The 12,119-nt window shown below is 36.1% G+C and overlaps 4 protein-coding genes and 2 non-coding genes across 8 annotated transcripts in view; 3 read left to right on the forward strand and 3 right to left on the reverse strand.

Annotated features, from left to right (window-relative positions):
- The first annotated feature begins 1,349 nt into the window (after nt 1-1,349).
- On the forward strand, nt 1,350-3,859 carry LOC107267804 (superoxide dismutase [Cu-Zn], chloroplastic). The gene is made up of 3 exons (XM_015739923.2): nt 1,350-1,922; nt 2,876-3,100; nt 3,348-3,859. The coding sequence occupies exons 1-3, from the start codon at nt 1,746-1,748 to the stop codon at nt 3,600-3,602; spliced, it is 657 nt and encodes a 218-aa protein (XP_015595409.1). The 5' UTR covers nt 1,350-1,745; the 3' UTR covers nt 3,603-3,859.
- Nucleotides 2,508-2,591, forward strand: Trnal-uaa. Its single transcript has one exon. It is a non-coding gene; the product is annotated as a tRNA-Leu (tRNA).
- Nucleotides 3,817-4,725, reverse strand: LOC107267812. Its single transcript, XM_015739937.2, has 2 exons — nt 4,575-4,725; nt 3,817-4,222 (listed from the first exon to the last, which is right to left on the reverse strand). The coding sequence occupies exons 1-2, from the start codon at nt 4,696-4,698 to the stop codon at nt 3,975-3,977; spliced, it is 372 nt and encodes a 123-aa protein (XP_015595423.1). The 5' UTR covers nt 4,699-4,725; the 3' UTR covers nt 3,817-3,974.
- A 141-nt stretch (nt 4,726-4,866) lies between these two features.
- Nucleotides 4,867-6,783, forward strand: LOC107267797 (replication factor C subunit 2). Its single transcript, XM_015739916.2, has 6 exons — nt 4,867-5,112; nt 5,450-5,717; nt 5,791-6,039; nt 6,116-6,325; nt 6,406-6,519; nt 6,611-6,783. Exons 1-6 carry the CDS (start codon nt 4,892-4,894, stop codon nt 6,710-6,712), a joined length of 1,164 nt encoding a protein of 387 aa, XP_015595402.1. The 5' UTR covers nt 4,867-4,891; the 3' UTR covers nt 6,713-6,783.
- LOC107267778 overlaps nt 6,767-12,119 on the reverse strand; it is a 29,843-nt gene continuing 24,490 nt past the window's right edge. For all 3 annotated transcript variants that reach the window (XM_015739879.2, XM_015739861.2, XM_015739868.2), the window contains exons 6-11: nt 11,470-11,655; nt 10,888-11,043; nt 10,339-10,491; nt 9,161-9,422; nt 8,503-8,904; nt 6,767-8,416 (exon numbers count right to left, since the gene is read on the reverse strand). In XM_015739879.2, the coding sequence (XP_015595365.1) occupies nt 8,018-8,416; nt 8,503-8,904; nt 9,161-9,422; nt 10,339-10,491; nt 10,888-11,043; nt 11,470-11,655 (1,558 nt within the window). In that variant the 3' untranslated portion in view covers nt 6,767-8,017. The remainder of the gene's footprint in view (nt 8,417-8,502; nt 8,905-9,160; nt 9,423-10,338; nt 10,492-10,887; nt 11,044-11,469; nt 11,656-12,119) is intronic.
- Nucleotides 11,239-11,310, reverse strand: Trnae-uuc. The gene has a single exon. It is a non-coding gene; the product is annotated as a tRNA-Glu (tRNA).

A 12,119-nucleotide genomic window follows, 5' to 3' on the forward strand; every position in this document is an offset into this window, starting at 1 on the left:
TTGGCAACACCGCGTACATACTAACTACGTACAGCAAAGTTTCGGCGGACTCAAACGCAAGTGAAATAAGAAGAATAGAACAAAAAAAGAAAATAAAGAGGTCAACCAAATGAGACGTGGAAAAATTTCTAAAAAGTTGAAATCTGATTTTACGTATAACAAGGCAGATAATAATAACTCACGTGACTTTGAGTATCGCTATGACTCTTGTCCAGTGTTGCAATATTTATATTCTAAATGCAAGCATTCCTTGCTATTTTTTAAATTGGTTTTGTATTTATATTTCATATTGGTTCTCATTGTTTCAGGGTTTCACGACAAGGCAAAATTATTTGAGTTGAACTAAATAAAAATTATTGTCAGACGCAGCCAAGATTTGGAGACTATTTTGTTGCTGTTTGGTACAGTTTATAAAGACCGTGTTTCGTTATTAGTTATTGATAACATGTAAATCTCAATCGTCTTTTGTTATCAGTTTGAATGAGATCTGCTGTTATTTTGTAATCTAATGTACGTGCCAGTTTGCATTTACGATAACACGGTACTGCGCGAATCAGAAAAAATTTTGTTGCAGGCTTAATCCTTGATCTGTTATAATAGAATTATCACACAATAATGTAAAACGCTTCGAAATACTAGAAGAAATTTTGTAAAAATTTATTAATTGTTTTGTTAAAGAACATATGACGTGCTGTAAGAAAAACTTGTATAAATCTTGTATATTATTGTTGCAAAATATATTTGCTTATTATATCGAACGAAATTTTGGATGAGCCATTATAAATGAGCTAAATAACTACGAGTCATTGTGGATCGTTGTCATTTAATATATTGATATAAATATATTTCCTTAATAATCCTCTTAAACTTTGTCTATCATTGATGTGTATTTAGGTCTTTGGCTTTTAATGAATTTAAGGCTAATCTCATATGACATATGAGTATCACACGCATTATAGAATAAATTAATGATGTACATATATCAATTGTTATTTATTATACAAATATCTAAATTTATATCTAACCTGTGATAAAAATGCAAGAATCCCACTGTAAAGAGTACCTGAAGTAATGGCGAATGATAAAATAGTAATCAAAACAGTACAATGCAGTTGAGCAATATTACCAAGAAGTTTTCAACATACTTTAATTATATAACATATCAACAGCTGTCCCAGTTGCAATAAAATACGTGCGTGCACAGTGCACCATGCCTGACGGATGTTAGCCCGAGGCATCCATTCGTTTTCTTTGCTTTCACTTAGACGCCATTTTGCAGGTAAGAATACGTTCCTGTATTCAAGTAGGGAGGCTGTAAGTCACTTCGATATAGAAATTCGAGTCATTCGAAAATTTAACTAGGGATACGATAAGTCGCAATCAGCCGATTCGATTACTGGATTCATCCAAGTATATATATACCTATATCTATTAATATAGAAAAATCGAATCGAAGGATTCTTGTCAATTCCAAGATCGTCGATACTTGCTCATCGATGATCAAGGTCCTCGTAAGTCCTTTCGAGGTATTTATACGTAGTGCGCGTCTCTGCGGGATTCACACGACGTTCGCCTCGTCCACTTGACGAACCACGGGAATTACGTAAAAGCACCGTAACTGTGAAGGATTGATAACTGACTTTCGGTTGGATTACACGGAAACAGTAAAATACGTGGAACGGTGAAAAAATTGGTGAAGGGTGTCCGATAACGATAACAGGATTCTTTTTTTGTCAGTGGGAACAATGTGGTTCGTGACTTCCTGCGTTATCGGTTTGTGCCTGATTTGGGAAGCGTTTGCTCTCCCTTATGAAGGGATGATGATCAACATTAATGATAGGACGCTTTTCGTCAGGAGTCTTCCTGGATATCCGGGAACAAGGAGTGATCTTTATGAGGTCTACATGGAACCGTATCTTTTTGTACGTATATTTTTTTTGTTTAATTCAAATAACAATTTCTCTATTGTTTTGTAGTACTATGCTTCTGCTCGGAGGAAAGTATAGAAATTATTATACGGTTTGTAGTTTATATGTATACTTGGTTTTTTTTATCTTGACCTAAGTATTGTAGAAGAATTTCTTGTGCGACGTTATTGCTTGTGTGCAATTGCGGAGGAATTTTTCAATGGATTTAAAATGCAGTTATTTTTTGTATTAACGTAACCATACAGCGTAACGAAATGAACCTAGAACAATGTACATTTGAATTTCAAGTTTTTATGCAATACATTTATTTTACTTTGGTTCGATGCAAAGGCAAATTTTAATTGTTTACTAGTTTGAGCAGTAATTATTGTTTACTGCGTATATACATTTGCAAGCTTGTAAGAATATATATAGTACCTTTTAATTATGTCTCAAACCATTGTCTATACTTTAAGTAGGGATGATTCAAAAGACGTATTAGTATGCAGGATATATTATCCGAAGAAGTACACATTTTAAATTTATTTATCGAAATATTTCTTTTGGACTATATACAATTTAAACTGAACGAGACTCGAAGCTAAGTTGGCCGAGCGGTCTAAGGCGCCAGACTTAAGTTCTGGTTCCCAGATGGGAGCGTGGGTTCGAACCCCACACTTAGCAAAATCTTTTTTTTTTTAATCTTAATCCTTTTTTATTCATTATAAACTTATAAAAATTATATATACTATTAGATATATGATAAAATTTGTTATCGATTACTTGCAACCATTTTCTCCGTATATTGATAACATTTTGAGTGGCGCACTTCAATCTTTCTTATTGAAGTTGATTAAAGTGTTTTTTTATCAAAATTTTCGTATCAAATGTTCTTTAAGCTAACGGAGTGTCAGATTATGCGAATATATAAACATAAATATAAAAAGATATTCAACGGCACGTTTCAGGCAATCGGGCTAAAAGCTGTCGTGGAAGTAAAGGCTCTAGGGGAGGATGGTTCACCAACAGAAGGACCTAAAGGTGTCCTCACTCTGGAGCAACGACCTGAAGGCGTCAGGGTGACAGGAACAATAACCGGTTTAACTCCAGGCTTACATGGTTTGCACGTTCACGAAAAGGGTGACTTAAGAAATGGATGTACCTCAGCAGGGGCTCATTTCAATCCCTACAAGGTATTTTTGAAATAATCCCTTAGAAGAACAAAAAGTTGAGAGCCACTGGCAATGATACAACTCTTCATCGCTACAAGCTTTCGACTATTTATTTAACCTAGATATTCACCCTCTTAGATATTATCGGCAATTGATTATAATCCATTTCACCAAAGTACATCCGCAATAGAAGTTATGCCAGAACTCTTTATAATTATAGAATGGCATGTATGTTCTGATGTAATTAAATGAATGATTAATTGTTCAGGTCAATCATGGCGCACCGAGTGACCCTCTACGTCATGTGGGTGACTTGGGTAACATTGAAGTAAATGCTGATGGAGTAGCAGACATCGACGGCATGGATCACTATTTGACATTGATTGGCGCAAGAGGAGCAATCGGTCGAGCGCTAGTAGTTCATGCCAAGCCTGATGATCTTGGTCGAGGTGGAACAGAAGATAGTATTAATACTGGATCAGCCGGAGCTCGTGTGGCCTGTGGTGTTATTGGTTTTTTATAAACTCCAATTAAATATATATCCATCTTGCACACTTTAGCATTCTTAAGACGTTACGTTAGATTTTGTACTTAAATATATAGACAATCAAGATTTCCTTGAGACTACGTCTTCATCAATAAAGCATCAATAAGAAGATTAGAATTTCATGACTCAACGATAAACATATAATGCGAGGCACAATGATATGCCGTTCAATGAAGAAACATAATTGATATGAATTTTGTTACATGTAATAAAAATTGTTAAATGATTTCGAATATAAAGGGAGCTGATTGAAGTTCACGATACAAGGTAATATCGCATTCTCGATTACGTCGATGATGATAATTATAGAAAAATTAAGGACGCTCAGATATTAAAATGGATTTTCATTCACTTCTCGTCTATGGACGATGATCTTGACTGCTTGCAAACTTCCATGGATGATACAGTTTCATGATCCCCTCGTGCTTTTTCGACGACACGTGGTTTTCTTTCGTTCATTTCCTCCAGGGCTTGTCGCATCTTTGTCACGACTTCTGGTGGTGAGTTTCTTCTTATGCATGGTGTATTAGGTCTCTGATGAATATCGTTCTGACGATTTGATATCGGCGTGTTGAATGTTTGTGGTCGAAAATGTACTATAGACAATTGAAAAGGATGAGAAAGTGATGAGACGGTTCTAAGTACGCATTGACCTGGTTACGCATTATCGATTTCGTTCTACGACTCCACCCACTTAGAGGTTACCATTTATGCGTGACTAGGATCGTTATATGAATTGTAGAGAAAGTACAATACAATTTGGCATGGGGAATTATTTTATATTTATAGAAGGACGAGTGGAGCAATAACGAGCATTTTTTATGTTTAATTAGACTGCCTATGAGTAGCAGCGAACAGATTTGTATTATATTTGTAAAATTCTATAGGCCATGATTTTGTGACGTTTTGTTATTCTGTGAAAGAGTAAATAGACTTTGTTTAAATTACCTGGTATATCACGAACGTCGTACTGTGGTATATCTTCTAATTCCTCCAGGTCGACATTACTACGACCGCATCGCATGACGCATTGAATGCAACTATTTATCAGTCTCCTTGATGTTTTCCACATAATAATTCACAAACATTTTGAATTGGATTATTAATACGCGTTAACGTATGATCACATAGTTGAACTTCTTATTATATTTATTGAAATACTTTTTTTTTTTGTTAAAGAATTAAAGTGGTTAAGTTAAAAACTTCAGAATTTGCCGCCTTGACAGACGATGATGTGAAGTTTGGTGTATTGTGTTATTTTGATTATGGTATTATTATTTATTAGCAAATGCACAGCTGATCAGTGTTGCCTGGAGTTTGCGCAGTGGTGTTGTTGGTTGTTAGCTTACTTTAAAATCGCGGTAATTTTCGATATGGCGGGAGACCAAGATGCCGAAAATACGATGGAAGTTGATATTGTTCCTTCAAAAAGTGAGCTTAACGAAGTTAATAAAGAAAAGCCGAATAAATCCACAAATATACCATGGTAAGTTTTTTTGAGTGTTATATTTAATGCCGTGTATTCATAATAAAAAATGCACATTGCTTCAGTAAGGTTAAGTATTGTTAAGTTGAAACGCTATTTGAATTTTATAATTGAAATTATTTATTATCAAACTAATTTATAGGAAATACGTTTCAAATGTAATTTTATTTTTATTAAATTTTTATACATTTAATATACAATTTGTCATTTGCTATTCTTTATGTATTAATAAGTGTTGGGTTTCAGATATAACAGTTTACTGAAATTAAAGATGTATTATGAGAGAGATGGAACAATTTTACCATTAAGTGAAAAGATATTTTCTTTTCTTATTTAGGATAGAGAAGTATCGTCCACAAGTATTCTCCGATATAGTTGGAAACAAAGATACTGTGTCACGGTTAGCTGTTTTTGCACAGCATGGCAATGCTCCAAATATAATAATTGCTGGACCTCCTGGAGTTGGAAAGACTACTACTATTCTCTGTTTGGCACGTATTCTTTTGGGACCTGCATTTAAGGATGCTGTACTTGAATTAAATGCTTCTAACGATAGAGGCATCGATGTTGTTAGAAACAAAATAAAAATGTTTGCTCAGCAAAAGGTCCGTAAATTATTCCACTATGTGTAATGAATGCAATCATACATAAGAAATACTTAATTTTATATATCATTAGGTGAATCTTCCAAAAGGAAAACATAAGATTATTATCCTGGATGAAGCAGACAGTATGACGGATGGTGCGCAACAAGCTTTACGGCGTACCATGGAGATTTATAGTAATACAACAAGATTTGCATTAGCTTGCAATAACAGTGAAAAGATAATTGAGCCAATACAGTCTCGTTGTGCTATGTTGCGTTATGGAAAGCTCACCGATGCTCAAATTTTAGCCAAAGTCATTCAAGTTTGCCAAATGGAAGGGGTAAGTTTTATATTTTATTCAATAATAAAAACAAGTAGCATATAGCATTCTATAAATTAAATTGGTTGTTCTTTAGATATCATACACCGATGATGGTCTAGAAGCTATCGTATTCACAGCACAAGGTGACATGCGTCAAGCTTTAAATAACTTACAATCAACTTACAATGGATTTGGACACGTAAATAGTGAGAATGTTTTCAAAGTTTGCGACGAACCCCATCCGCTTTTAGTAAAAGACATGCTTGAATCGTGTGTGAAGACAGACATTTTTAAAGCTTACGAGGTGAGACAAATCTATGAAGTAATGATTGACAGTTCTATAATCTTATCATGTATATATCTCGATGAAATTTTAAATAATAGATAATGGAATACTTGTGGAAAATGGGATATTCAGCAGAAGATATTATCAGCAACATATTCCGTGTTTGTAAAAATTTATCGATCGACGAAAAACTCAAGTTGGATTTCATACAGGTAAGATTGATCAAAACATTAAGTTAACCTAATAAACTAAAATATAATATATAATAAATCGATCAGTATTCAACTATGATTCTTTTTATAGGAAATTGGAATCACTCACTTAGGCATTGTCGACGGAATTAATAGTTTACTACAAATGCACAGCCTGTTGGCTCGGCTGTGCCAAAAAGCTCTTGCGAAATAACATACCTTCGTATATAATGTTAATAATAGGTATAAGTGAATAAAACCATTTCTATATTTTTTTTCAATTTATTCAACTTATACGACATTCCCCAGTTATACTATACTTGGTTACACCAAAGAAATAATTGCTGGGAAATATTCTCAGCGCAGGCATACATAAAATGAGTTTGAATTGATATCATTAAATTACATGAAAATAAAGCAATTTAATATCGTTTTGAGTATGCACGATACGTAATAGCATAAAAGCAATACGACGTACGTTCTTATTATCTGGCATTGTAAAATAAATTTACGTGATGTAATTCAATGACGACATTCATTCATCAGTTCAATATTACTCGCACAATAGTACCTTGCATATCTTATTCACATAATAACGATAAATTAATGAGTGTAGTCTATATGCGTGCACGCTTAACGTACTTTGTACGAGTTGTCATTAACATTATATTAAACTATACGTTAATACATATTTTGTAAATACTTTTAAAGGGCAAGTGTAAAGGCAAGGATCTTACAATGCTAAAGCATTTTGCAGTCCGTCATTTTTAAAGTGTCATCTAAAATATCTTGTTTCTGACGCATAAGGATATTGCACTTTGTACATTTTGTATTAGTCGAGAAAATTATTTATGCAATAATGCCTCAGTAATAATGCATAACTATTATAAAGCTTACTTGTTTGTAGTAAGTTACCATGATTAATATTTATTAATAATAGCAGACGGGACACTGATGCTTTCAATGAAAATCATGTAGCCGCAAACTGCTTTTTTTACTAATGGTCAATGTACTTGTCTTGGCTTGGCTCTTCTTACAAATAATGTCATTATTTCTTAGTCGCATCTTTCTAAAAAAGAATTTGGACGCTCGCTCGCTGCAAGGGTTCTACTAAATTATTGCATAAAAAAATTGTTCGTTATCGAATTAACTATTAGATCTCAAAACAAGGAAAATGAAGTTTCCCTGTTTACTCAAACTATTAATATAACTTATTGATATTTCATTGTTATTGAAACAATGAACTAGGCTACATTTCAACTACTATATAATATTCCAATTATTGTAAGTTTAAAAATTAAGTATAATGACTTTCTTCAACTTCACAGTGTACAACCAAATTTAAACTACATACGTGTTCGGTATACTACAGTTTACCAATCCCCAATAATCAATTAATAATTTTATTAAGTTAATTAATCGAACTTCGCGATACTCTTCAATAGAACTTGTAAATTGTATCTAAAAAATTTCGGTAATCAATTTCAGAGTAAAATTGACTTGTAACACTATCTAATATTTAGCACCATTTCTCCATAGGAACAGGAGCAAGATGAGGTCTTGGCTTAGGCGAAGGCCACCTTAAAGCACTCTGACATGATTCCGCCCTGGACGGCGTCCTTGGTGGTGGTTGCGGTGGATTTGTACACCCAGAATCGGTCTGGCGGCTACTTTCGGAATTTCCGTCTCCTCGGGAATTTTTCTCAAGGGGTGGATCACCCCTATAATTTCTCTTCGTAGGTTTCCGCGGAAGCTCGTGAGCTGAGGTCGGTGGTGCACTTTCAACGGACTGTAAACTAGCTGCCCGATGTAATGACAGTCGCAATGGCTTTTTAGGAGGAGCAGGACGCGTTTTAGTATCCTGTGAATTATAAATGGCTGAAGCTTCGGAATGTTCGGAAGCTCTCGATTGAGAATCCTGCAATGATATTAGAGACGCTTTTACAATTTAGCGTTTCTAAATGGTTATAAATATTTAATTATCAATAAAATTACCGTGTATACCTGTAATCTGTAATAAGTGGGCTCTGAGTCAAATTCTAGAGATTGAAGGGACGGTGCATTTCGACGAATTTTTTGAAGATGCTCCATAGCTGATTCAACACGGGGTGGTCTTCGTTGCGTCTGCGTCTGCGATGGAGACTGTTTACAATCTAGACTGGCCGTGGACCTTGTCAAATTGAAACCCTGATGCTTTTGTCTTCGTGACTTATGATGACCATTCGAGATCCCATCCGTGGAAAAATCTAAATCTTTTGGATTCCGTAACTCGCTGTATCGCCTGGAATGATCGCTATGTCTACCGCGTACTGTCGGCAGACTTTGACGCAATTCCGTAGGGCTCTTCACATGAAGACCAGGAAGATTCGCAACCAGCGCAGTGACCTGAGGCCCCTTTTGAAAGACCTGGAAACCCGTGCGACATTTACATTACATTGAAGCAAACAATCTTAAATCTGCTAATTTAGAAGGTACTAGGACACATCTAAATCCACGAAGGAAATTTTAAACGAAAAAAAAACAAATAGTATTAAGGTAAAAAAATTTCCACATATCACTATAATTTCTTAATGTCAATATTATACAATCGACCGTGAAATCGATTGGAGCGTTAATCGAATTGAATTACAGGAAGCTTCCTGCATGAATGCATGCATAATACCTGCACGTGTTCCTGACGCAACGGAGGTGGATCCGCAGGAATCGAAGGTCTCGTTGGTGCCAAAAGATCGCGAACCTGTTCTTCGAGATACCCGATTCTGTGAGTCAGCCTGAGGTTATCTGATCGAAGGGTGCGCAACGCCGCGAGGGATTCACCCTTCCGAAGGACGACAATTTGCGCCGCATCCGGGGCAACGGCCAGCAGTCGCGCCAGGTCACTTCTGCCTGCCCCCACCACGAGCTTTCCGTTGACCTCGAGGATCCTGAAAATCAGTCAACGTACTCAGTTAAATGCGTATAAGGATACTAGTCGTCCAAGAGTAAAGACCACGTCGTCAGATCCATCTACCATCTAATGAACTGGTCTTACGTTTTCCTTGTCTATCATATAAATTTGTACCCGAGAATTTTTTAAATTTGTAATCTATCAATGAAAATCTCAACGTCCATCGCATTCTAATCTCAGAAGCAGGTAGTGCAACTTTTAATTGGCATCATTAGTCTTAAACGGATTATTATAGCATAACTGATTTAAAATCGAACACGATTCAGGTTAATCGTGCTCGACTGCAGGCTCGAATCTAACTTTTGTAAATGGAAGTTGCTGAAGCAGTTTAGCTCTCTTGCTACGATACGGGGTCATGTGAAGTTGCTCGGTGTAATTAGCGAGGGCACATGGCGAACTTCCGGTGCTGCTTTACGCTACAACGATTCTTGGGAACCGAATGCCAAGATTACACCATTGTTCTTGTCGACAGCTACCTGTGGTATACACTAGGCTTTTCACACTAGTGCAACCATGATTCACCCTGGTATACACTGGACGCCCTAAAAATCATCAGATTTATCTGGTGCGCATTTATTGTACAGCAACGATTAATCGAATTTATCTCCTATACGATATACTAAGATTATGATTTATAATCTATGAAAACCCTCGTATAAAATTATAACGGTATAAATAAAGTAAATACTACTCCATCGTACAGTTCTATTACTATTCACTAGATTATTGGCGAAGATAAGAGAATAATCCATTGGAAATAGCACGTGCGCTGAAGCTACATGAAAATCGATAACATGGCTCTCGCTCGGTCATGCACCCTGTTCTGCTTATTCCGTGAAGTCGCGGTATCTCGTAGGAGCATCGTATGGATAATCGTGCTGACAGTGACGAACCTGTCCCCTTTGCAGAGACCGGAATCCTCGACAGCCCAGTCGACGTAAAGACCAGCTGCGTCCTCGCGCGGTCCTGCTCCAAAGCGGGGACTTTTTGGATCCGCGCTAATTTCCACTGCATGAACGGTGACTTGTGTAGAACCGGAAATACAACTGAAAAGCGGAAAGAGATATTCATACAATCCGTTGTTACTGTTCACGAGTCAGCGAGGCGACGCGTCACTTCATGCTTCAGAAGCTAAAGTGACCCTTGTACTATGTGAAATACCATAAAATCAACGTTGCGAGTCTCTCGTTAAAACACAGCATTGACAAGTAATGCTCATTTTGTAGTAAAAATTTCTTGCGATCCTTGTAAACAATTATATTTTGTGTTTTTAAAGAGAATCATGATTCTGCTTAAGAGAATCGAGAGACCGTGTGGTTCGTACTAATTGCATGAATAATTTATGCGAATCACATAGCTAATTTGTTTTCGCAAATGATAGTTTACCGTGTAAAGCTTATCAATTACCATATTGCTTAAATGTTTGTATTATAGATGATTACCTAAATACAGTGTCGTTTTTCTGCTTTTCTTGAGTCTCAGCCAACTCCAAGGCTGCTTGAAGCGCTCGACTTTCTTCGCGTAATGTTAAAAGCTCCAATTCCTCGCGTCCCAATCGATATTCTAATTCTGCTTGTTGAATCCGAATATCAATGTTGCTATAAAAGAGGAAAGACAAAAATTCTATAGAATCACAATAATACTTCATCGGTGTATCTTTTGGATAGATTTTAATAGGTGGAGGGTCACACGAAAATTGTGAGATTAGTGGCAGTTATATAACTGTACAAAAACTATGAGTAATGCAAAAGAATAATTTCTTTATATTCAAAAGATATTCTAAAAAAAAAAATTTCCCATACCGGGAATCGAACCCGAGCCTCCTGGGTGAAAGCCAGGTATCCTAGCCACTAGACCATATGGGATTGTAGCAGTATTTAACATTATCCACTACAGATACAGCTATATACTATTTCTTTCATCTAAAAAAAGATGCAGCTTTTGTTAATTAAGTGACGATCAACGTATCAAATATTTTAATATTAGATAGGAAATTCCCTTGAGAAACTTGACAAGTTACTCACTCCGTGATATCCAGACGTTCAAGTGCCAATTTCAGATTCTTAATAGCCAATCTTTTATTGTCGGCGTCACGACGCAATCTCTGAAGACGGTCCTCAGTCGCTTTTCTGTCAGCTTCCGTTAAGGGCGGCGCTCCATTACGCAATGCCAACCGGTTGCTCAGGGTGTTGCACAGCTGCCCTTTTAAGCTGCGAAAACAGTTTCCCATAACTATATTTTATAGTTCCCATTATATTTTCTACACATTGACAGAATGTAATTTCTTCTCTTTGCCCAAAGTATCATCAAACGTACACAATTCTTTTTCTTTTTTCTTTGTGATTACATATACTTATGGCTGTTTCCACCAGAGTCGTAAAAAATTGAAATACATTGAATTTATACCTGTACTACAGTTCACTAATACATATAAGATATGCGACACATTTCATCTGTCAATTTGACTCCGGTTGAATCATAGCCCCTGATCCTGCAAGCCCTTCATACACAAAATAACATAACGACGTGAAACGTAGGCGTAAGGAAACCAACCAATCAGAATCTAGTACCCCCGTCTCGTTACGTTATTTTGCGTGTGAACGGCTTGAAGGGCTTTAATGTACATCGTGCAGAACAGATATTTCACCTGAAGTTGGCATTACTAGAAAAATCA

This window comes from Cephus cinctus, unplaced genomic scaffold (genome assembly GCF_000341935.2).
Source record: "Cephus cinctus unplaced genomic scaffold, Ccin1 Ccin1_scaffold0029, whole genome shotgun sequence".
Taxonomy (NCBI): domain Eukaryota; kingdom Metazoa; phylum Arthropoda; class Insecta; order Hymenoptera; family Cephidae; genus Cephus; species Cephus cinctus.